This window comes from Aquila chrysaetos, chromosome Z (genome assembly GCF_900496995.4).
Source record: "Aquila chrysaetos chrysaetos chromosome Z, bAquChr1.4, whole genome shotgun sequence".
In the NCBI taxonomy this organism is placed as follows: domain Eukaryota; kingdom Metazoa; phylum Chordata; class Aves; order Accipitriformes; family Accipitridae; genus Aquila; species Aquila chrysaetos.
The window spans coordinates 46,281,327-46,306,427 of NC_044030.1; the positions used below are offsets into that span (position 1 = coordinate 46,281,327).

Sequence of the window (25,101 nt, forward strand, 5' to 3'; positions counted from 1 at the left end):
TAAAAATGTCCACATTTTATGACCAAAATAATAAACTGGTTTTAGGTTTGCCTTTTTTTCCTCTAATAATAAAGCAAAACCCCTACAATATCAGAATGGAGGTTTTATTATTTCAAGGGGTATCTTGAGATATAAGGTGATGTGGCCTAAAGTTTAACATTACTCAGAATACCAATTTTGTTCTAATTATAACAGAAGAGATTAACAACCCCTCAGAATGAGCATGAGTAACTTTGGCCCCAGAGAAATGCAAGTCATTATTAAGATTAAAACAACAAAAGACAGAGTTGGAGACAAATATCACACTGAAACTACACACACAGACAGAAGTAGATGTATAAATCTTACGAGCAAGCTTGTCTCCTTTATGGTTTCTTTAAACATGAAAATTTATGACTAGTAATTTTAAGATGCTCATCTCCAGTGTGCAGAACTTGTTCAGATACTATGTATCTGGAAAACTCTCAAAATTAACAAGTCACTTTCAAGTACATGACTCAAAGAGATGGAATTTTTTCCTTAGGGAAATTTATGCATCTGGAAGTACTACATATTTGCACACTCCTCCAGTCCTGAAACCATGCAGCATTTGAAGTGTTGCTATTTGTTACTCTACATGTCAAGGCCTTTTCACCACTTCCACCTCTTGACTATAAAGGGTGCAACCCCCTTTATAGTACAATTTCTGGTCAGAACACACAAAACATAAATATAGACTGACAAAGGTGTAGTTAAGACTCCCAGAGGGAAGCATATTAAAACCAAAAAAGTATGTGCTCTATTTTCATCAGAGCTGAACACACAGACAGCATTGCTTTTTATAAGACCCCCTCCATTTATTACCACTGACAATGAAATTCTTATCTGAGTGAAAGTGTACCATAGGTGCTAGCAAGTTTTCCTTGAACTGCTAGTGCATAAAATGGAAAATTTGTATTTTTAAGGAATTTTGCACTGGACCAAGATCTAAGAAAATTTTAGTTTACAATTATTTTTTTTTAAGGAAGGGAGGATTATTTAAGATAGTCCTTGATAGACAGGGCTACCACTAGGAGATGAATTTCAATTCTAAGAGAGACCCTTCATTGCTGCAAAATTCCAAAGCTCAGCTGGTTTCAAGACAATATATGAAATTTACATTAGTTGACATTCGGGCCACAGACTCCAAAATATGCAGCTCATATACTGAAGACTAAATCAATGATCAATTTGTAGTCTAAAGAGAATGACTACATAATTGTTTAAACACAGCACACTGTAAAGCAATCCAAGGAGTTCCAAGACAGTCCAAATGATGTATCACATCAACTGTATTTCTGCCATTTCAACAAGCATATGGTACAACTGTTGTCAGGGAAAAAAAGCAAATGAAACTTCAAATTTTCTGCTTCTGTCATGCTCTCGTAACAAAATAACTGTGTTTTACAGCATGCAGTCTTCCTGTATACACAGGATGCAGACTCATACAAAAAGTAACAGCAGTTCATGTAGCAGGTAACTTGCTTTTTCACATTGTTCTGAATAAATTCAGCACTGGCACAAGTGCAACCTTAACTCTATGACAGGAAGCACTATTTAATTAGAGGACAAGTAGCTGTAAAGCAGTGCAGATTTCCTCTGGCAGGCCTGCCAATTAATCCAATTAATTCAATTCTGCTAATTAATCCACCTGAGATTGGCTTGAGCCTGCCAATTGAAATCAGTGCTGGAGAGACCACTACAGTCTTCTTTCCTAGCCTATTTTCCTTGTTCACACACATTCACATGTGTAGTGTAAATATAATTAAAAAATTAGTAGTGTTTTAAGTGATACTGATAAAAAAACCAGCAGAACTGACACAGAAACTTTGAATGAGACACTAAAAAAATAAAAGTTCCATGTTTCTGAACTTCCGAAAGAGCATAGTAGGACTTAGCTCAGGTTCCAGTTTGGACACAATTTAATCTAAATCAGTATACCTAACCCTAGCAGCTTTTCCATTCAGCAAATAAAAATAAAACTTTTCTACATTATAAATACTGGCAATTTTGGATACGAAAAAACATTTAGAAATTGTAGAACTATCTTACCTTCAACATAGGTTGGAAATGAAGCCAAGCTTTTTCTGGACTGTAATTAAGACAAAAAGGATTTCAAACAAAACAGAGCATGCACAAATATGCATTAAAAATTTCTCCATGCCAAAAAAATAAAAAAGTAAATAATAGTCATTAGCAAAAGAAGATCATCACTTATTAAGATTTATTATTATATTTAGTATTTTCAAACTCTAAGCACCTACTAGAGTTAAATTCAATGTATTCCATTTGTGTGTTTATCTATCAGGCAATGTGCTAGGTCCAGTTTTCCGTTACCTGTTGGTGTTCAATAGCATATTAACTGTCTACCAATAGGTGTTCTACTTCTACTAATCAAGAAGTATGCAGGAAAATACATCATATCTCAAAGACACTGGATCTTCCAACTACAAAAAAAAAACCATGCAGGAGTATATAAAATTACGCTATACTATTATTATTCATGACAGAAACCATCAGCCCAGTCAGTTATTCATTAACAAAATTCTGTTATTTATTAACCAAATTCTGTTATTCATTAGTACTCTTCTTAGATGTATCCCTTATATTAATACAGCCTACAAAATGCTTTCTAAATTTTAACAGGTTAGGTAGCAACCTGTATTCTGTGGGGTAACTGAATTCACTAACACCTTAGCACCAACTACGTTTACACTGTATCAAGTACAAAACCACATCTGGTAGATTCAATTACGTAAAAGGTGAATAAATAAAAAAAATCCTGGCTTGCATATGTAAATACAATCTAAAGTAAGACCTAACTTCCAACTGCAATTTTATGTGAAGACACTGTGGCTAACACTTCAAACACCTGAAAGCTACAACTTTCAGCAAGTAAGACTCATCATTTTGTTATAATCAAGAACGTAAATGACATAGGAGAATTTACCAAAGAAAATTCTGTGTGGCAATATATAGATGGTAATAGGTATATTGAAATATCTCCTGCTGTCATATGTGTTGCAGATAAGAATTTTGGATAGTCCAAGGATTAAAAAATTTTAATGAATCTACAACTGATTGTATTAGCAGTAACTCCTCCAATGACTGCTTAATATAGTTTATTAAAAGAAAATCTATATATGATCAGAATAATGCATAATTTCTTAGACAATATTTCCAGAAAATATACATTGAAATATATTCCAAATTATTTTCCTTTATGACGGTCAACTTATTAGTTTCTGTGTATGAGTGGGAAAAATGAGATAAACTAGTGTCCTGGTTTCAGCTGGGACAGAGTTAACTGTCTTCCTAGTAGCTGGTACGGTGCTATGTTTTGAGTTCAGTATGGAAGAATGTTGATAACACACTGATGTTTTCAGTTGTTGCTAAGTAGTGTTTAGACTAAAGTCAAGGATATTTCAGCTTCTCAAGCCCAGCTAGCGAGAAAGCTGGAGGGGCACAAGAAGTTGGCACAGGACACAGCCAGGGCACCTGACCCAAACTGGCCAAAGGGGTATTCCATACCATGGGACGTCCCATCTAGTATAGGAACTGGGAAGTGGGGGCGGGGAATCGCCGCTCGGGGACTAGCTGGGTGTCGGTCGGGGGGTGGTGAGCAATTGCACTGCGCATCATTTGTACATTCCAATCCTTTCATTATTGCTGTTGTCATTTTATTAGTGTTATCATTATCATTATTAGTTTCTTCTTTTCTGTTCTATTAAACTGTTCTTATGTCAACCCACGAGTTTTACTTCTTTTTTGCTGATTTTCTCCCCCATTCCACTGGGTGGGGGGAGTGAGTGAGTGGCTGCGTGGTGCTTAGTTGCTGGCTGGGGTTAAACCACGACAACTAGGAAGGTCACAGTTATGTGACAGGTCAAGTGACTAACCCCAAGGAGTCTTTTCCATTGTAACAAATAGAAAATGGATGTAACAAGTAATATTCTTTAACCAATGATGCTCATCTTGCTGCAAAATAAAACTCATGAAACAAAAACAAAAGGTGCGTGACACAAACAGCAGAGCCTGCACAGCCTTTGAGTACTTGCTGTTCCCTATGAAAATTACTAAGCTGTACTGCAAAATCAAGAAAGCTCTCCATCAGAGATTGTACTAGCATACATAAAGCGTCAATAAAAAATGATCTCCCACTGCCAAAGCATTTGAACTGCTGTGAGGACACTGACATGCCTTTTCAGATCTGTGGCTCTTTCACCTCTTCAGCTGAATGTTTTTACTGGACCCCCTACCCATACAGACTTCAACAATTGTTTGTAATTGCTGCTGGTGTAGGGCTAAGAGGGAGATTCAACCACTGGACTCTAACAGGCCTAAACAACAAATTCCCTACACACCAGAGACAGGTCAGGCATATATATGCTCTGTCCAAAGTACTTTTTTTTTTTTTTTTAAAAAGACTGAACAAAGTCTGTAATTACAGATTTGGCAACTATTCAGCAATCTGACTAGCCGATGCAACTTCTTTTCAGGACAGAGTGGTGTAAACTGTCATATATGCTTTTATTGCAAAAATTCACACACAAAATTAAGGTTTTTTGTTCATTACTCAGGTTGAAAGACATTCTGCTGAGACCACAGGAATAGTAAAATAACAGGTAAAGTTACCAATAGGAGGAAACCTACACCTTTTCATTTTACTTATCCATGAATAATGAAATATCAAGGTCATTAATGTTTCATTACTCTTGTTAATCTTGTTGCCATCCAGTATTACAAAAATCTGTATTTTAAAAAAGGTTTTACTAAGACCTAAAAGTAATTCCAAAAAATTATGAGGCTGCTTTATCACTCTTGTTCTTGCACTGGAAGCACTAAATCAAGCATTATTGCTCATCTGAGGGAAACAAACAGCCTGACACATCCTACTGTGAAACCTGGTTTACCACCTCTGACACTATGTGTAAGCACATCCTAAAAACTGAAATAAGCAGCATCTTGTTTGGTTTCTTCCTTTGGGTAAGTTTATCAACATCTAAAACCTGCTAAAAGCTAGGATATATATGAACTGACAAAATCTGTACTGAAGAAAGCTAAAGGCTTTAACAAGCTAACAAAATAGCAGATGACAATTTAATGGCACAATCTATTGTTGATAGCTCTAGCACATGAGAAATTATGAGTTTCTTAAGTCTTTTTAAACCTTCCATTATTTTCTAAATGCAAATACAGACTGGCACAATACATAAAAGTTACAAGCTCTTTTATCCCTTGATAATAACAAAAGAAAAAAGAAAGAATGGATTACTAATTAGTATTTAATTTTAATCGGTATTTCCAGTTATAGTAGATCAGTGTTTTTCATTGTGGAAGATAACTCGTGCATTGCTATCAGTAACAATATGGTATCTTGTTAGACTACAGTTTCTAGATTTTTTTTAAGTTTAAAAAACAAAAAGCAAATAAACCAAATACTTGCAGATTTTTCTGTTTAGAGAGACAGCCATTTTATACTAATCCAAATATTTTTTATGCCAAATGATTTTCTTTTCACACTGCAAGAAGTTCTACTCACACTTCTCATTTTGTGTTGGTGGAACTACTGCAGTGTAAAAAGGTGCCAGCTGAGAAAAAAAAATGTGGGAAAAAAAAAAGTAAGTATTTAGCTTTATTTTGAGGAGCCTGGGGTCAGGAACTAAATTCTGACTGTGAATCACTGGCAGGTCAGTTTCTACAATGACAAAATATTAAGCAGCATAAATTACTACCTAATTAATTTCATTTTAGCAAGCTTTTTCATCTGGCTGAGAAACATCCTTTTCTTTGCAGGAAGACATTCTGCATGTAAAAAAGAAAAGGGCTTCTTCCTTTTGCTTCTAATACAGAAGTGATGTTGGCTGTTTGGTAATTCAATACCTCCCAGCCTGTTAAATAAATTTAGTGACAGCTGAACACAGAGTCAGAAATGCCATGATAAACAGTCTTAAGTATATTAGAAATTCAGTCAGACAGACAGGCAAGCATAAGGGAAAGGAGCTACAAACCAGCTTTTCAAGCGTGTTGCAATTTTGGAAGAAGAGAAGGGATTGCACAGGTACAAGAAGGCAAGGAAAATAAGAAGGCATAAGCAGCATGAACAAGACTGTGGCTTTTAAAAAGATTTCACTCTACCTCTTTATTAGTGGTGGCCTCTGCTGTACTGCAGACATCCTGGTGATGTTGCCTACTTGACGATTCAGCACCCCGAGGTGAAGAGGAATCTGGAGATGGAGACTAGACATGGCAAGAAAATTAAATAATAATCTGAGTGACCAATGTAGAAATTCTTCTTTTATATTTTCCTCTAATTTGGCAGTAGAAATAAACGATGAGAGGGGGAAAAAAAAAGGAAAAGCCAAGACGAACACATTTAAAATGTTGTAACTCTTGCTTTTTATCATAATAATCACATATCAATATCTCAGTGGACTTATTCTGAACAGCTAAATCTTTTAAAAAGCACTTGTGTTTATTTGTCAGAAATGTATGAAATTAAGCAGTTGGAAAAATAAAAAGCTGTACTCAGTGGCAAGCAATACTCAGCCAAAAAGTGTCAATAAAACTGTATTTTTGCAAGGTGAATGGAGGATTGTCTGATATTGGTATTGGGCCAACTACTTACACTTACTGTCAGCATTCAACTAAGCTGCAGTTACAGGAATTTCAGTTGCACAAGTACATGCCTATTGCATGCAGGCAAATGACTGTGAGCTTACTGAAGGCTGCAGGCAATGCAGACCGATGTCCTAAGCTCTGACATTCTAAGAAAGAAAAGATAAATCCACTGAGAAGTAAGCTGCAATGGGAGACAGGGGAATTGATCATGACCAGAACACAGGGATTCAGCTAAAGATTACTTCATTGTCAAATTGGGGAGAGTGAAGAAAAGACTGCCATTTCCCCATAAGCACACGTGCTCTCAGGTATAATTAACATGAAGTGCTAAACTAATCTAATCTGAGCAGAGGTAGGCTGCAGTGGTTGTCCATAAATGTTATTCCATCATCTTAGAAAACAACTTTTATAAATTGTACAGAGTAATACTAATGTATTCAAGGACTTACAAATATACTGAAGGACTATTCAATATCAGTGGAATCAAGGACTATGATTCCTCATCCTAGATACAGCACAAACTTGGAAAATATTTCACAGTTTATGCTATTATCTCAGTACTATAAATGCTCACTAGATCAAATTTCCTTATTCTTCTCCCCTCACCATAAAGAACTGAGTGAAGAAACTGTCTTTCCAATCATGTCCTAGTCATTCATGATCATCAAGAATTTAATAGCAGAAAAACAAAGGGAACCGCATAGAAAAGCAGTATGATGGAAAATCTAGATCTATATGATCTGTCAGCAAGTATCTTGGTAAAGGGAAAGAATGCATTGAGAAAGGATATCCTCATCATAGGCAATTTGTAATGAATGCTGATGACACTAAAAAGCTGTAGCTAAGTATCTAAAGTCCAGAGCAGGGGGGACTGGTATGGGGGTATAACACAAGAATACAGAGTGTGGAATTAATGAAGGTGACTAAAATGACAGACAGTACAAAGCTTCAACTCAGCAGGCATTTTTAAAGGCGGATCTTAAGGAGATACCTGCAAAACATGTCAGTGCGCATACCAAAATGTGATTCTTCAAAGGAAGGTTTAGCATTTAGCTATGCAAGCTGGGTGTTTAGCCCAGCAGCCCTGGCATTCTACACTCTCCGTTGACATAAGGAGTTCGGCCCTAGCTTTGCCAGCTCAACAGTTCATCACTGATAGCGAAACAGTCAAATACTATTCTTCTGGTTTTATAAATAATTACTTGACATGGTTTTTCTCTAAGCCAATGAGTCACACCAGAGAAGGGCTACACTTCCAGTGCTCTGAGCTGGCAGCAGCTGGAATCTAGGAATGCCCTCCTGCTATGCCTCCACTCCAGCTGAAACACTGAATTCTATGAAATAGTGTACAGAAAAATCTAAGTTTTGCAAGCTTAGCTTCACAGATATGGAACAAAACAAGAAAATAAAACTCCCTTCTCCTCTTTCTCTTTACCCTCATTCCTTTAAAAGGTCTATCTTGGATAATTACTAAATATTAGGATTATAGTTAACTAATAAAGGCTTCCGAAGAGTTAAGAAGCAACTCCTTATACAGATATCTCCTGGCAGTCATTGCATCTCCCTATATGTTGAATTACAGCTGAAGGTCAAAAGGAGATGCAGCTGTGAAATGGTCCCTAGCATGCTAGCATGTGCTTGCACCGACAGATTGAAGGATCACTCATTGCACTGCCAGTCTTCATGCAGGGGCTGTACGAGACATACAGGCTCCCCTGACTTGCTGTGCAACTACCAGAGTTACAGTGTCACCGTGATTCACTGCACAAATGGCAACTCCTCTTTACTTAAGGAAGCATCCTTACAGTGCTCACGTTCCCAATAGTTACATAGTATTTCTGTATTGGTATTAAATATAAAAGGCGCACAATACTATCAACCTAATAATGACAACGGGATATTGTAGGATTGAGCTTTAAATAGTAAACAAAGAAACAAAGTAAAGCATATCATATTTTAGCATCAAATGGTTCCACAAAAAAAAAAAAAAAAAGTTCTTTAAAATGCCCGAAAGCTCTCATATTCACACACTAAAGCTATAACAATAAATGATTCCATTTAAACCAGTTGGTCGCTGACATGAAATTTTGCACTATTTAAAATGTATTAAGTTACTCCAGTAGCTCTACAAATACCTTTACTCAGCTATTTTAATCTACAAAGCATCAGAATTAAGCAACCATCAAAATGATCACACGGCTTTCCATGTGCTCTCTTTGAATGTCTGCTCAAATTTTTCTGGGAAAAAAACCCCAACCCCAAAACTACCAAACATTCTACAAAGTTTGCTATATGACCTGACATGACAGCTGTCCCCAAAAACATTTGTATAAAAAAGTTCAGTCTTTGAAGAATAAACACTCACTTCTCTTCTACCTCAAAATGCATTTTTAGAGGTACCATACACAATGCACAAGGAAAGAATGCAGTCACAGCAATAACAAGAAATATTTTGATACATCATAGTGGACAGACAACTTGCATAGCTGCTCAAAACATTACAACTGAAGTCTAAAATAAATGCTTAGTGACTGCTTCGTTGCCTCTTAACAAAACAAGTTTTAGAAGCCTAACAAAAACGCTATCAGAACAAACATAGTAATTTCACGTGAAACATGCTGTTAATATGTAGAGAGGTCCATCAATGGAATTACAAAGTGTTTTCTTAAGTGCAGCAATAAAAAAGTACTAGTTACGCCATTTCTCCTCTTGAATATCTACTTACATTTTTCTTACGATACTCAACCTGGTACATCCAAAAATTCTCCATCTCAATTTTGGTGTTGTTTGACTCTCAGTAACATGCAACCCACTCCACCTGAGAAACCTTCCTTGCTACTGTGCAGAGGGATTTAGTAACAGAACTTGTAACAGGAGAGGATTGTGTTGCATCTAACCTATCCAGGTCAACCCAGCTGGCTAATGAGTAGCTCATGAAGACAAACATAACTGTCACTGAAACATCTTCAAATACAATCACCTGCTCTTGCTTTATAAAAGCGGTGTTGTTTTACCTGCTTTTAGCAGCAGCTTATCTGAAAAGAGTATAACCTAGTGGGCCACATCATCACATACAAGGCTAGGACAGAGGGGATGAAATCAATAAATACTTCAGCAATGCAAGATTCACTTAAACAAAAGGCAATTAATTACTTATATGACACTAATGTCCACCTACAGGCTTCTTGGCAGAGGAATGGCAAATATAGTCTTCTTGTACATCAGTGCGGAGGAGACAACTGGATAAAGCAAGGCTTTTCAATTCATTCGATTTTAGTGATAAAAAGTCTTCTGAGAGGTACCCATACACATTAGGTAAAGGTCAAAGCACTATGAAATATTCAGGTCCAACATGCAAGTATAGTCACAAGCACCACCCAGTACAGCACAACTATGGCAGTAAGTCTCTTAGGTTTTAGCATAACTATATTGTGGCAGAGTATCTACTGTGATTTGAACAGTTCAAATTCTATTCACTAAAACGTGGACTGAGACCATCAGCATATGTTCATAGCTTTTAGATGGCATAAAGTACCCATAAAGAACAGAGCTGAAAGCTAAATTTCCTTACAATATAACTAATCATCATTATTAGTCATTGTTGTTTAAATTTGCCTTAACTATAGTGTTAAAGATGGACAGTTTGAAAAAATAAAACAACTCAGAACTATTGTACACATATGAGCATACTGTGGCACAATCTATGCAATTTAATTTATAAATGTGACATAAGGAGGAAACTTAAGTTTGTACTGTAGTTGGGGTGTGATTGTAACTGTGGTGTAACTGCCTCTGCACATACTCAGTTTGCTGGGTGGTCCAGGACCTGCCCCCTGCCAACTGGTGCACAGACGATAAAACCAGTTGCCTTGAGACGAGGTAACTGACTGAACTGTTCACTTCAAAACAACACATTTGACTAATCGCTGTAGAACCTCTCCATACAGGAATTTCAGGCAGCCTCAGAGATTCCCCCAGCAGGCTCCTCCTGTGCATATGACAAGTGAGAGGCACAGTTCATCACTTCAGGGTGCTAACTACCATCCTGTGTAGGGTCTCTGGCTGACCCAACAGCTCCCCCGCGCAGTATCTGCTGCAAAAATGACCAAACAGTACATGGATAAGATACTTGCCAGTAGTCAACAGAAACTATTCCTGCAGATGCAGATAAGGTCATGGTCGACAGCCTTATGTACACAGTTAACGTAGGAAGTGTTTTGTGTGTAGCTTAAGGTAAACCATAGGAATGGATCGCACATGCAAGAGTGGTCATGTAGGATCACCGACCAGCTGTATGTAAGACCTGAGAATGCAATTGGGGGAGTCTTAGTTTGGTGAATCTTCCCTGATCTAGCTGATGATGCCCTGCAAGGACAGAGCCTCCGGCCACTTGCCACCATCTAGACAATGATTCACAATCCCACTTGAGAGATCTGACTGTCCACGCGTGTTACACTATGCAAAAGCTCTGAATAAACTAGCTTTTTTAAAACAAACACACTGTCCATGAGTGTCTGCACAACACTGACTTGTAATTCTTTAGTAAAATTCATTGAAGTTATAAAAATAGAGATTTTGACTGAAGCAGTAACTGTGTACCTCTGTCAAAGTCTTCGAAGAAAGACCCACACCTGTTACTGTTATATTACTACATCTCAAATACAAATTAAAAATATACCTAAGAATACATAGAGGTCTAGATCATACACAAAAGTCCAAGTGAGCAAACAATAAATGTAACTGAGCCTGTTAGGGCAAGATGGCGCTTTATTTTGCCCATTTCAAAGAGTCTGTTGGCCACATGAGTCAGTAACGGTAACCACGTAGTACCACAGTCACTCTTTGTGAGCTGGTAACTTCTCTTTGAATAAAATCTTAGGTTGTACGGACTCTGACTCCATCAGATCACACACACACGCTATGCGGGTAGGGTCTGTCCGGCAGCACACGTGCTAGATGGAAGGCTGCCAGCACAGCCAGGCTCCTGGAAACTGGTTCAGTGTTGGCTCTTTCTCAAGTATGGACTTCCTTAGCTGTACTTTCACTTGAACTTGTAGTTCGAATGCAGCTTCATGAGTCAGTCTGAAAAAACTAGTGTGGATCTGTGTTTTCAAAAGACTTTAACTGTAACAAGTGCTGTTCTAGTTTTCAACAGCACAGAGAAATTACTTAAAATGGCTTTCATCTTTCAATAATTAAAAAACATAATAAACCAAAACAAAATAATTCAAGGGGTTATGTATCCAGTGCTCACTGTAATTTAAAAGCCCATAACTCATTCGGAGAGTATTTGTCTTCAAGCAGACTAATTGATAAATTTAAGCTTTCTTCTGTGTGATTGATGAATCACCATCTAGATATTAAAATGCTTTTTGTTTGTTTGTTTTTAAATGATTTTTGGTTTGGGGCTTTTGGGGCATTTTTTTTCCGTATAATTTTAAGACTGTGGTCTCGCATGGATGATGGAAAGATGACCTGTATTCTGTGTGCTCAACCAACAGTTTTAAAAGGTCTGCTCAGAAAAAGAAAACAATATCCTCTCAATATAAACTCATCTTTATTTCATTTCTTTTCTTTCTCTTTTCCCCCCCCTTAGTTCATCTATGACTGAAACCTGCTTAATTATTGAAAACAGACTTCTCTATTGCCTTGTTAATATCACATTACTCCAGCTGTGGAAAAAGTGAAGCAAATTCATCTCCATGAAAACACTTCACTTCTGGAGTTACCAGAATTGAGAAAATCCTGCAACTGAGAACTCAAAGGATGAAATAAAATATACGTAACTAAAAAGAACAAAGAAGCAAAACAATGCAGCTCAGTTCTGTTCTACCTGAAAGGATTGTCTTCAGCTCTGAATTTCTACTTCACAAATCCAAACCACCCGTGTACCTGGTTTTACTTTATATTAGGGTTTATTCTAACATGGCACCACCTCAAGTGTCTGTAGAGGAACCGAGACTGTGAACACCGATGAGAGGACTTTGCAAAACCGAGTCTTGGCATGCAGCAACAAACCATGCCCTGCAGGTCAACAAAACTTGGCTTTCAGATCTATAACCCCACAGATAACTGAATGGATCTCAGAAAAAGATCAAGGTATTTACTTCTGAAATGGAGAATTTCTCCCTCCAAACCACTGTTTTCTCCTGATTATGGCTGAAGTGAAGTAGGCAGTCTGCTTCTCTTCTCTGGACATGAGAGGACAGAAATGGTCTTTAAATTGCAGCCAAAAAAAAAAAAAAATCTGCTCAAGCTTTTGTGCCTTTTAGTGCTTTTCTCAGCAGATCTCTGTACTTCCACAACTAAGCAAGCCACTATTCTCAAAGCTCAATGACATTTTAGAGGTACTGTTTTAGAACTTCCATACAGTTTATACATCAGAATATTTAATTATATTCTGAGATATCTACTACACAAAACTATTCCATTTTCCACTTGAACATGTGTTCATCCTTAAGTCCAGATCCATCCACTGCATATGTCTTCTATTTAGACCTTTAAACACCACTATTTCTGTGCTTAGCTAGGCACATTCACAGCAGGTTTCTGGTGGAGAATCTGACAGAGAAGAATGATGGGCAAGAGCTACTTAAATGGGATACGGGCCCTCCCTTCCAGTGAAATAACTGTGTGCATCTAGAAGAACACCTTTTTCTAAAGGGTATCCCCCACCACCACTAAGACAACTGCGTACCATAAGGTCCATGCTGGTCTCCAGCTATGAACATTATTTAGTATGATGTGAACAGATTCTCTCCCAATTCACACTCAGAAAACACAACCTAACTGCAGTTCCACAGTCTCTTCCATCATAGGTCAGTTTCCTGATGTCACATTTCTTGCAGTTGTGCAGCTCTAGCTGCTATTATATTTGAAAAAGATATCCTCATGAGGCCATATCCAAGTGATGGTTTGCTTTGATTTAAAAAGTTTTCTGATAAACAGATTTTGGAAATATATGTCAATTGTTCATACCTCATATGTGTGGCAAACTTAAAAAAAAATCTTACTGGATTTATTCAAAGGACTCTGAGAGAATTTTTCAGCTTTTATCAAATACAGAAGTACAACTACCTTCCCCACAAACTAGATGTCCAGATCATCTCTTATTCAAGTGAAAGCATGCATCACTAAACCAGGGTGCACAAGGCACATGATAGCAAATACTCTCCATTGTTAAATATTAAGCAGGTACTTCGGTATGCTATTTATTTATTCACAGAAGTCTGCTACCTGCCTCCTACATCACAGAACTACCAGAGTTTACTACAGTAGAATTGTCCATGGGCTGTGAGCAATTTTCTTTTTTCATCACCTACCAAACATTTCTTTTGAAGAGAAATAGATAGGAATGACTGAAACTCCTGGTAGATTAAACTGCGAATAAACCCGGAAACAGGGCATCCTAAAAACAGATACAGTGATCTGTAGCTTTCTTACCATCACGGTCATTGCATGTCCTTCCTAACAGTCCCGAACTATACCCAGCTGCAGGCTGCCTGAACGCTTCTGGATTGTTAGCTTCTCAAAATAGTCTCTGGACACTTCCAACTGGTATTCTACTCAACATTCTGCTGCGAATGTATCATCCAAATACTCAGCACTGAGGAGTAACAGTTGCTTTCTTGTGAAAAAAGGCAAAAGACGTTGTTGTATTTAATGAGTCTCAACTGCAAATCATTCTTCTGACTCCCTGGCTTCATTGGTGTCTCATGGAGAGCTCCTACCTAAATAAAAAGTGACTGCTATTTGGATCTAAAGAGGTCTTACTAGTTTCAATTATCATATGATTAACAACACAAAATGATTACAAATATTTTCAACTAAGTTCTATCTCTAAAAGCAAAGTTTTGTCAAAAAACAACGTGAGGACAATTTTCAAAGTAGATCTGCAAAATAACTGAAGGTAATAAAAGTATCCAATCTGCATCACTTATCTGCAACTCCTTGATACTTCTGGGGGAAGAAAAGGTGTCTGCCTGAAGGTAAAACACTCTCTTTATGTAATTCCTTCTTATTTCAAGGCCAAAGTTACAAGTCAAACTGAATAACATCTCTGGCATATACGAGTTACACTGAAAAGCTCCTGTCTGAGAACTTTTTTATTTCTCAAGAGAGACAGAAGAAAAATCTACATTTAGATTAATGGGCTTCAGCTATATTTTTATTACAATTGATCACTCATGGTCACTTAGTCAACACAACCTAATTTTGCCCAATTTAAGCAGACTGTTCATGGGTTGGCATCTGAATTAAAGAATCCAATAAACCAAATACATATCTCATCTTCAGTGAAAAACAAAATTCCTACCCAGTCACAAGTCCCTTTTTTCTATTCCCCTCTATCTGCTACAGATCTTCTAAACTATTTGCTTAATTTACTTCCTCTTTCCAAGAACACAGACTGTCTGTACATCACCACCATCATTTATCTTTGCACTGAGCTATACTAACTGTCATTATACATCACTGTTTTGATTACAGCCAGCACTGAAAATCTCAGTCAGGTTCTTATCTGACAGGCTATGGAAAATCTTGAATGAGAAATTAACTTTTGGTAGAAAACAGCAACACCTATGTACTTCAATACCTAATGTAAATACAGCCCAATGGAAACACCTGTTTTCTTTACTATATGAACATACCAGGCTGAGTCCTACCAGCATACCTTAGAAAAGTTAAATCCTGCAACGTGCAGCAAGATTTTGGAGAGCAGCTAGAGAACCTTCATGAAGGACTTAGTGGTCTCAGGATCCCCAGCCTAATGTCACTGAGACCATCATGTTACTACGTGTTACAATCAGACAATCAGGAGCAACAGGAAGTTCTCTGATCCTCCCAGACAATGCCAGTACACAGACACTATGGTGAACAAAATGTAGAGCAAAAGAGTAATGTGGTCTATTTGAAAAAGGGGAGAGAAATAATTACAGGTTTTGGAAATTTTTAAAGAAGTTAAGTTAAAAATAATTGTTTTCCTATGTAGATGGGCAGATTGCTTTAGCCCTCCACGTGACTGCTAATCAACTCTGTAATTTTTGCAATATAGATTTAAAAAAAAAAGTTTCAATGAAACTATGAAGAAACAAAAAACCCACCCAAACATACTCATCACTGTGTGTTTCCAACAGTTTTCAAGGGAAAATAAAATCTGGAAGCTACATGTCTCAATCAGCTTGCATGTTTTTTCAGCAACTCAAACACCATGCTCCAAAAATCTCTTCCCATTTGTAGAATACTAGCTTTCCTCGTTCTGAAGGCAGATAAAAAAACCAGAAGCCTGTCATAGATCTACACGGCATATGATCTTTTTTCACCATGTGAGTTCCCTTTGCAGAGTTTGAGGTGTTTTGGCTAGTTCTGATGCATTCCTAGAACATTACAGTAATTCAGCTTGAAACACCAGACAACACATAAAATGTTCTATTTTTTGTGTTCTTCAAAAAAAAAAAAGGTTACAAAAAAGATTCCACAGCAATAAAGAGGATGGAGCAGATGTTTGCAGTGCAGTTATCCTTGAAGTAATAGCATGGGTCCATATGATAAACTATTTTTGGCCAGTAAATTTAGCCTACCAGTTCTTTTTGTATCAGGCATAAATTTAATGCAGTTAACAGTTGTTTATGAGTTTATTTTATTAGAAATGCAGAAACCCCATAAAGCTTCACGTAAAGATTATCATACAAGCAGCTGGAACCACAAACTGGGAACTGATTCTGACCCAAGCTAAGCCTCATGCCAAAAGTACAGAATTTCAGAAATGCTGATGCTGTAAATCTGAATGATCGCCTTCAATACTTAGGTTGCTAGAGAGTGAATACACTTTACAGTCATAATGTAATATACTGAGGTTCGTAACACTTTTCTAGAGCCTGCAAGTGGACAAAAAACCTGCAACTTTTCTGGAATATGAATGTGATCTATGATACCATCATAAAGAAAATTAACAGATTTCTGATGGAACTGTTAGGATTGTTATGTGACAGAAAATGAAACTTAGAAACGCAGAATTAACAGAAACACACAAAAATAGATAATAGAAGACAAAGTGTTTGGTAGCTATTCTAAAATACCCCATGGCAGTAAAAAATATAACAGCACTTGTTTCAGAAAAAACAAGTGAAGAGCTTTATGTGACAAATTCTTGTACAGTATAACTGGGGTCAGCAGTGCTTCATAAAGAAAAATTTGGCCCACTGATAATGCACATGCTTACCTCTTACATGCTCTCTGGAGTACAAATTTAAAACACACACAGCACTACTTTACTGAAGGATGAGTCACAGAACAAGAACACAATGCACCCGCCTTCACTGCCACGTATGTCACAAAGGAACGAAACACATAACCTGAGAGCTGAAAGCTTTGTATACTCACATCTCCATCTAGTGGCCTCTGGTCGTCAGAGTCCCTGGTTGGACTGATGTCCTGCCTCATGACCCAGATAGGCTCCTTAGGTTCATCAGGGGTATAAGGAGAACGGATGGTCCTTGTCTTCACTTCCTCAATAGCCTCTTTAATATCCTTGATGGCCAGTGAAATTGCATCTCTCTTTTCCTTGCTGTACCTCTGTACAGATTCTCCTGAGCTGGATGTAACTCGAGAACCAGCTGGGAGCTGGCCATTACTTTCATGCCCACCACCGGCAAGAGCATGACCATGCTCCAAACTCTGCTCTGCCTCTGGCATGTCTTCAGCTGCCTTGTCTAAGCTCTGGGAGCTCATGCTCTGCTTCACCTCTGCTACAATCTGATCAATGTCCTCCTCTTGTTCGTAACTATCCATTCTTGGGTAGGGTGCAAACTCTGCCTCCTTCTCAGGGCTGTCAGACTCTCCATCAGACCGTTCATCATAATGGTGAAGGCGGGCACCAAGTGCCTCCTTGCGGTAATTGTCATCTTCCTCCCTTTCCCGCTCATACTGTTGGATCCCCTCCCTAACATCGAGGTCTGGTGTATCTCCTATCTCCTCATACACATGTTCCTGCAGTCCGTAGTCGGCATAAGGCTCAGCATACTGTTCATCTTCTCCTCGGTGGAAGAGCCGATGTGTGTAGACATAACCTGAGTAGGCTGCATTCATGGCTTCCTCGTGTTCAATGGAATGGAAATGTAAGTGATTGGGCAATGTTCGATTATGAATGGCCTCGCCATGCTCAGCCTCAGCATTCTCCGTGTACTCCTCAGACTCAGGCCTGTACTGCACCGCATATGCGCTCTCATCCTCATGTTCCTGAACTCTCTCTGTGTCATAACTGTCCTCCACTGTGGCTATCACATCCCCTTCTGCAGTATCCGTGTGATTGTGGAAACCACTCTCAGTGCTGGCTGACCGAGCTAACATGCCTTCCTCCTCCTGCCCAGACAGGCCCCCTTGGCTGCTGTTTGTATGCCTTGAGTAGCGAGTTGCATACCTCTGTTCCTCTTCCACCTCTGAGTGCTCCAGGTCAGCCTCCACTGACTCGTTCACTGCTCCTTTTGCTGGCTCTTCACTTACCTCCCCCTCAGGCGGTCCAACCAAATGGTTCATGGCAAGTTCTGGTGGGTAGGTCACTTATTCTATTGACATTTTGTCTATCACAGCTGGAAAGAAATAAAAAACACCTCTGACGTTACTCTTAAAAAAAAGTGGAGTCAATAAACAGAAGCAACAAAAGGCACCCTTCCCCAGCAGACAAACATTTGACTTCATCAGCTCTGAAGTTGGATGATAGCCAGCACAACAGTATGACCTCCCATGCAAATGATCTCCAACAGCAACAATCAACAATGATCCCTTTGCAGATTGCACTTCTCACTTCTATGGACAAATTCTTTGTGGAAGAATCATTTCCAAGCAACTCCTTGGAGATGCTTCTATGGACTGGTGTGGCATTTCAATGATGTTGGCAGGTGCATGTTAGAACAGGTAACTTTTGCCAGAGGCTCAACCATGGTAGAGATATGACAGAAATATTCCACCTTTGCTCCACCGCTCTCCCTACAGCTCACTAACTTGGTGCAAAGGAAGGATGCTGTAATGTAAAATGACAGATTCAGTCCCATCACAGGAGCCTGCAATTGCTCAGATACATGACAGCTATGCATACCACACTTCTTCAGTATGGTACTTCAAGCTGAGCTAGTCACCCTATGCCCTTAAAAAAAATCATTAGAAATAGAAATGCACTCTCAGGGTATCTGAAGCACCTGTTCCTTTTCCCCAGAGAAGCACATGACAGCTAGATACAACATAGTTACCTTCATGGTAAGGTAATACGTATCTATAATCACTTAAGATGGCTTCTGCACCAAACATCTTTCCTAAAACATGAAGATATTACTAATATTCATAACCATGACCACACTGAGACTAGTGATGCATCTTAGCCTTGCTGACTTTGAGTAAAAATCTCAAAAGATGATATAATTACTAGAGAGGTCTGCCAATAATAATAAATATGCAGGCCACAGAGACAGGTAAACTCCGTAAGAATACAGATTAGCTTCTACAAGTTTCATAGAGCAAACAGGCCTATCTAGCTCAGAAGGTTTCATTTTTTATGTAGCAGCTTCAGCTATTTTGAACCTTGTCGTATGTTTTAAAAATGTAGTGTCATAAAAAGGACACTTTATGTCCTTTTAGGTCCCTAAGTCAAACCATATATACATAAGTAAAATACAGCTCTAGCCTGTGACTTATTGGTAAGTACTATAAGAAAAGGTCCCTGCTGGAAGACTTCTAACTTGAAGGATCTATAAAAGCATGTGTCAATTACCAATTAAAAAAACTAACATGAATGTAAAATAGAACTTGAGCCAAATTGACTGAACTGAGGCAAGGAGGCTCAGGTGACACTTCGCTGACTAAATGAGCTCTGTGCAAAAGTGTAGTGGGAATAACTTTCTGTGGTGAGAAAGCAACAGTAATTTCAGTTGCCCTCTATGAGAAAAGCTGACAGTGAGGCAAGGCTAGGTGAGAGATACTTGTGCTATACTTCCATGGCAAATCTAGTGGGTGCAGCTTCCAGCTCACCAAACACTCCTTGTCTTTGTCACATGTAATGTTTTAGCCTTTAAAACTTAGGAGTCCTTAAAAAAAAAAGGAAACAAAATACATCTTGGCCCTTGTTCCAGACAGGTCTATTCATTTTCAGGAAAAGTTCATACATAGCTTTTACAAATCTAGCATGCTGTGTTTAAGCTCTAAGACTTGCCTTTCCCACCCTCATCACAAGGGAGAAAAATGTATATCATACAGTATATAAAAAATGCAGTTGTAAAATAATAGCTAATAAATCACACTAACTGAACAGATAAAGAAGTTCTACACAAACTACTCCTTTTTCAAAATAACTATGAAAAAAATCAGTTTGTTTTTCCAGCTAAAGAAGGTATGTTAGTAAGAAGCCTTCAGTGACAAGGTAAGGTCTTTTCCAGCTAAGACTTCCAAGACATCAGGAAAGAATGGTCAGAATACAGGTGTGTATGCAGGTGTGTGCCAGAACTAACAAACCAAACACTCTCCTCCCTGCAGCATGTGACGTATTATTGAAGTAAACAAGAACAACGATATTGGAGAGCTTTCCATTTTAAGCCCACAAAAAGAAGGGTGAAGATGCCAAGGCATAACAGCCCTTTGAAAAGTCCTTCCCAAGCAGGATTTCCTGCTTCCATTGAAATCAGTTATAAAATTTCCATTGCTTTACACATAGGCCGAATTAGGCTAAAAGAGAGGACTGTTTAAAAATTCTACCTTAAATCTGTTGCACTCAAAGTAGCCCCTGACTCACACCTAAGTGTCACTCGTCACCCACAGAAAAAGGGCAGTACAAGTTGAAAGAAATAGTTACACATAAACACAGGATGATGACCAGCTTTCTGAAATCTTTATCACATGTATCCTGCCACATCTTTAACTGAATTATGTTAAGTTAGAAAAGAAGGCAAAATTCAGCTGCATGAAGACTACCTTTACCTCAAGTCAAATAAGGTATCAAATGCCACTGTATTTACAACAAAAATTCTGATAATATCTGAATATATGTGATCGTCTTTTAGAAGTCTTAATACAGGCTCACAACATAATGCATACTACGGACAGACAGCATTGCTGACATGTCTAGCTGTGAGAAACAAATTACAGAGATTATAAACCATACAAAATATTGCTAAAAACCAGCTGAGACCCCCAACATTTTCCTTTTGCAAACTGAAAGTTTCCAAAGTTCCACTTGTAAAATTGCCCTTATTTGAAGAATGACCTCAGGTTAATTTCAAATATTGATATCCTGAAATTTTCAAGGTTGTGTGTTTTGAGGGGATGAGGAGGAAACTTTAAGCTTTACTTAAAGCTTTTTACTGAAAAAGTCCTCTTCTGTTTGCTTTTCCTCCAATAATTTCAATTTAATTTTACTTTTTAATTTTGCAAACAATAAAGTATTATTTTCAAATTTTAAAAAAAGGAGAAATTTTAATTGTTAGAAAAGAAGATAAGTTTACTTCATATAATTGTAGATCTGAATAAATACCCTTAGGTCACCTCAGCCTCAATGACCTTCAATGAAAAGTAAGCTTCTAAGTCAAGTACATTTATTTGACTGTTTAACAATCAGTCTTTAGGACAGTAATTTAAAGAACCACCTATTAAGGTTGGGGGCTAGAAGCACTAAATCCCTTTTCATACATGGTAGCTGGAAGACTACTAAAACCCACATTTTTTTATTCTTAGTAGCAATTCCCTCAAGCAAATATAAGGTCCACCTGATTTTTCTCACCAGGCCTTCAAGAAGCACTTTATTTCCAGCAAGCAAACAAAAATCAATAACCTACATAAAATGCCATAGACAGAAGAGAATATAAGCAAGAGAGGTCATCTGACCTTGGAAATAAAGGCACAGCACCCATCTGAAAGATATTATACTCTCACATTAATTACCCAGAACAGCAGCTGTGCTCCAGTAATCAAATATATGTGGGAAAGTGCTCTGTAAGCACTCTTAGCTTTGCACTCAGGACTTGATGGATGAATCTGTCTCCAAAACAGAGAAATCAGAGGTTGATTACTACTGCAACCAGGTCTTTGCTGAAGGTTAAACTACATTCCTGCCTGTAAAAAAATTAAACATCTCCACATATTTCTCAAGCAACATAAAGAAAAAGCTGGAAGTCTAAGGATTTTTCTCTGCTACTTTATATTAAAAAAAGAAGTATTAAAAACATCACCACAAGGCATACTATCATCTCAGAGCAAGACCACAACATCCACGCCCAGTGTTACTCAGGAAAAGACATGCAATAAGAAAAGGTGAAAACGTGAGTGTTCCGATTCCAATTTGGTTTGTTATTTGTTTCCCAAGTCCAGATGTATAATTGTTTGGTCTCTTGTGCATGCAGGCAGAAATGAAGCTCTTCATTTATTATTCCAAATATGCCTTTTAGAGTTTACTTTCTAAGAGCACTGTGAATTGTATTTCCACTGTCTAATCCTGACTTTTTGGAATAAAAGATCACACTCTCAATAAGCCTGTGTGCTATAGTTACTGTCTCAAAACAAAGCTGTGTGCCATGTGGAACCAAGACTACACCTACACACACACACACACACACATCCATACTGGTTTTTGTCACATATAGGATAACCGGATAACTCAGTTAGGAAGGGACCACAGGAGGTCACCACTCCAAGCCCTCCTCAGTACCTTATCCGGTTGGGACTTGATACCCTCCAAGGCTGCAGATGGCACAAGCTCTCTGGGCCCTGGCTCCACTGCTGGGCTGTCCTTGTAGGGAAAACATTTCTTCCTTATAGTCCGTCTGAATTTCCCCTGTTTCAGCATGTGCCAGCTGTCTCTAACCCACCCTCCCACTGTACACTACTGTGAAGAGCCCGGCTGCATCTCCTCCATCCCCTGGTCTGTTGTTGTATGACCATGAAGCCATCCCTCCTCACAGCTAAACAAGCCCCAGTCCTGCAGCCTCTCCTTGCAGGACAAGGGCTCCAGCCCCACTGTCTCGGTGGCTTCCCCTCACCTCCCACCAATTTATCAGTGTCATTCTTGTATCAGGCATCCAAAGGGGAGGCAGTACCCAGGTGGGTCAGGTCTGGCAGGTGCTGAGCAGAGAGGACAGTCCCTGCCTTCCCCTGGCTTTCAGGGCCGTGTCCTGCTCACACTGCCCCAGGTGCCACTGTCCCTTTTTTTGCTGCCTGGGACAGTGCCCCAGAGCTGCTCCTTAGCCCCATCAGCCCCAGCCTGTATCATTGCAAGGGGTATTTACATACGCATATTTTTTGAATTAACCTTTTCATTTATAAGAAGCATAACAGGTTTCTCGTTATTTTGCAGAACTTTTGCAAGAGGAAAGTTAGTATGCCACTTGAACGTGTAAGCAAAAACAGTTTTGTCTTCCCTAAAAAACTTTGGACATATTTACCCATGTCTCCCATAAAAAATAACTATTCTCTGAACATATTTACCCATAACTCCCAGTCACACTAGAAGCAGAGAGACCTCTGACTGAATTTGCAAAGGCATCCCAGCCCAAGCGCAAGTTGTCTTGGCACATTCGCTGAGAAATTTCACAAAGCACCTATGTTTTTCCAGACTCCAGCAATACACCAATGTTTCACTTGTACAGATACAGTTATCTCAACAAGACATATGAATACAAGCTACCTTCAAAAAACCAACAGTCTTTTAGCAAACATATGTCATTGAGGCACATCTTCAAAATCTTCTCTTTTTTTTTTAAGAGGCCCTATGGTATAAAATGGCTGAGAATTTAACAGCATATGCAATGCCCCCTTAGAGAGAATTCCCCACCTCTCCTGTGTTAGACAACTCTCTCTTTTCTGAACTGCAACCTGCTTGGGAAACCTGATTGCTTCTCCTGCCACGTGCTAGGTGAGCTCATCCAAAACAGCTTTAAACAAAAAAAGCTGAGAAAGGTATGTTTCTTGCAAGTCAGTGAAAGCAGCACCTGGAAAGTGACATTAACACCCCACCACATGCACAGACATACACACATTGGTTCATACTGATGAGGCTGAACAACTATGAACGCTCATAATATTGTAATCATAAAGCAGAAAAGCTGCATGCACAATATTGGTCTGCACACAAAATTTTCTACAAGTGCTTGTGGAATCTTGTATCATTGTAATATTTTAAACAAGTTAAACACATTAGTTTCAACACATAATTTGCCTTTAGTACTTTCTGCAAAGTCTTTTACTCCAATTTTGTTCATAATAACCCTGGAAGCTTCCATTTCTGAGTCCCAGGTCTGCTGCTGAACACAGCAGGAGCAAAGTTTAAAACACAAAAAAAAAGCCTTTGTTTTCTAGTAAGGTGTGTAAATTTCAAAAGGGGGTAGCTTCTGCCTGTATCAGTCTTTTCTGACCACAACTAGTCTAAAAGACTACACTGATTCCTAACAAAAAGTAAGGAAATACTGTTACTAAAATAAAAGAGAGCTGTACACCATGCTTACAACATCAGCTTGGCCATGGCACCCAAAAGAAGTCCTGAGCCTAACAAGAGAACTACAACTAGCCAAAGATTGAGCACTGTGGCACAAGATTCAGTGGCTTACCATTCAGGTTTCCCCACAACTGAAAGCACACAAGAAGTCAAATTTTGGGCACAACAGATGAAGAAAACACAAAACCATAAATTTATGACCAAAGACCCACTGAGCTACTAGAACAGGACCATCATGGGATTTAAGTCTGCAGCAGAAAAATAAACAAAACCTACAAATTCTTGGGAAGACATAATTACATCTATTGTTTAGATATGAGTAGTTATAAAGTTCCTCATATATAACACAATTAAACATTATGTTATTAACATCAGCAAACAATAATGGAACAGAGTACACAAGCCACACTGGAACGGAATTGAACTGGATTAAGCTGTAGTGTGCACCTGAGTAACTCAAAGACAAATCATACATCAGATTTCAGTTTCCCACTGTTTCTAAATCTTCTTTGGCTCTCACCAGGGTATAAAATTCTGTGGTGGAAAGGGTGAACATGTGTCAGCAGCAGACTTCCTAAAACACATCATCTCAGACTAACCCTGTGATTACAGGGAATTAATATGAATGTCTGCTTCCAATTCAAAAATTGTTTACATCATCTCCTAAATATCTCTTTAAATTGAATTGCCATCATAACTAAAGAAACCTGAACAAGTCACACAACTCTCTTGTGGAGTCTGGAAATGTCATTACTCCCCTGATAACAGAGTATTAGGACCATACCATGGTTTTGCTCAACAGCATTTTTAACTCTCCATTTTTTAATTCTATGTACCTACTTTTGTTTTTCAACTTGTTTTGACAACACAACCTCACCCTTGCTGCAAGTCTTCAAAAGCACATTCCCATTTCATCTACTGCAGCACATAAACTGGTGAAACTACAGATGACCAGTTTAAAAAAATGACAATTTATCTGATAAATGTCTTTACAACTT

The 25,101-nt window shown here is 38.3% G+C and overlaps 1 protein-coding gene across 4 annotated transcripts in view; it reads right to left on the reverse strand.

The window, feature by feature from the left end:
* Positions 1 to 25,101, reverse strand: part of APBA1 (amyloid beta precursor protein binding family A member 1) — a 99,897-nt gene that overhangs the window by 23,969 nt on the left and 50,827 nt on the right. For all 4 annotated transcript variants that reach the window (XM_030004050.2, XM_030004045.2, XM_030004046.2 and 1 more), the window contains exons 2-4: positions 17,020 to 18,224; positions 6,157 to 6,258; positions 2,071 to 2,110 (exon numbers count right to left, since the gene is read on the reverse strand). In XM_030004050.2, the coding sequence (XP_029859910.1) occupies positions 2,071 to 2,110; positions 6,157 to 6,258; positions 17,020 to 18,171 (1,294 nt within the window). In that variant the 5' untranslated portion in view covers positions 18,172 to 18,224. The remainder of the gene's footprint in view (positions 1 to 2,070; positions 2,111 to 6,156; positions 6,259 to 17,019; positions 18,225 to 25,101) is intronic.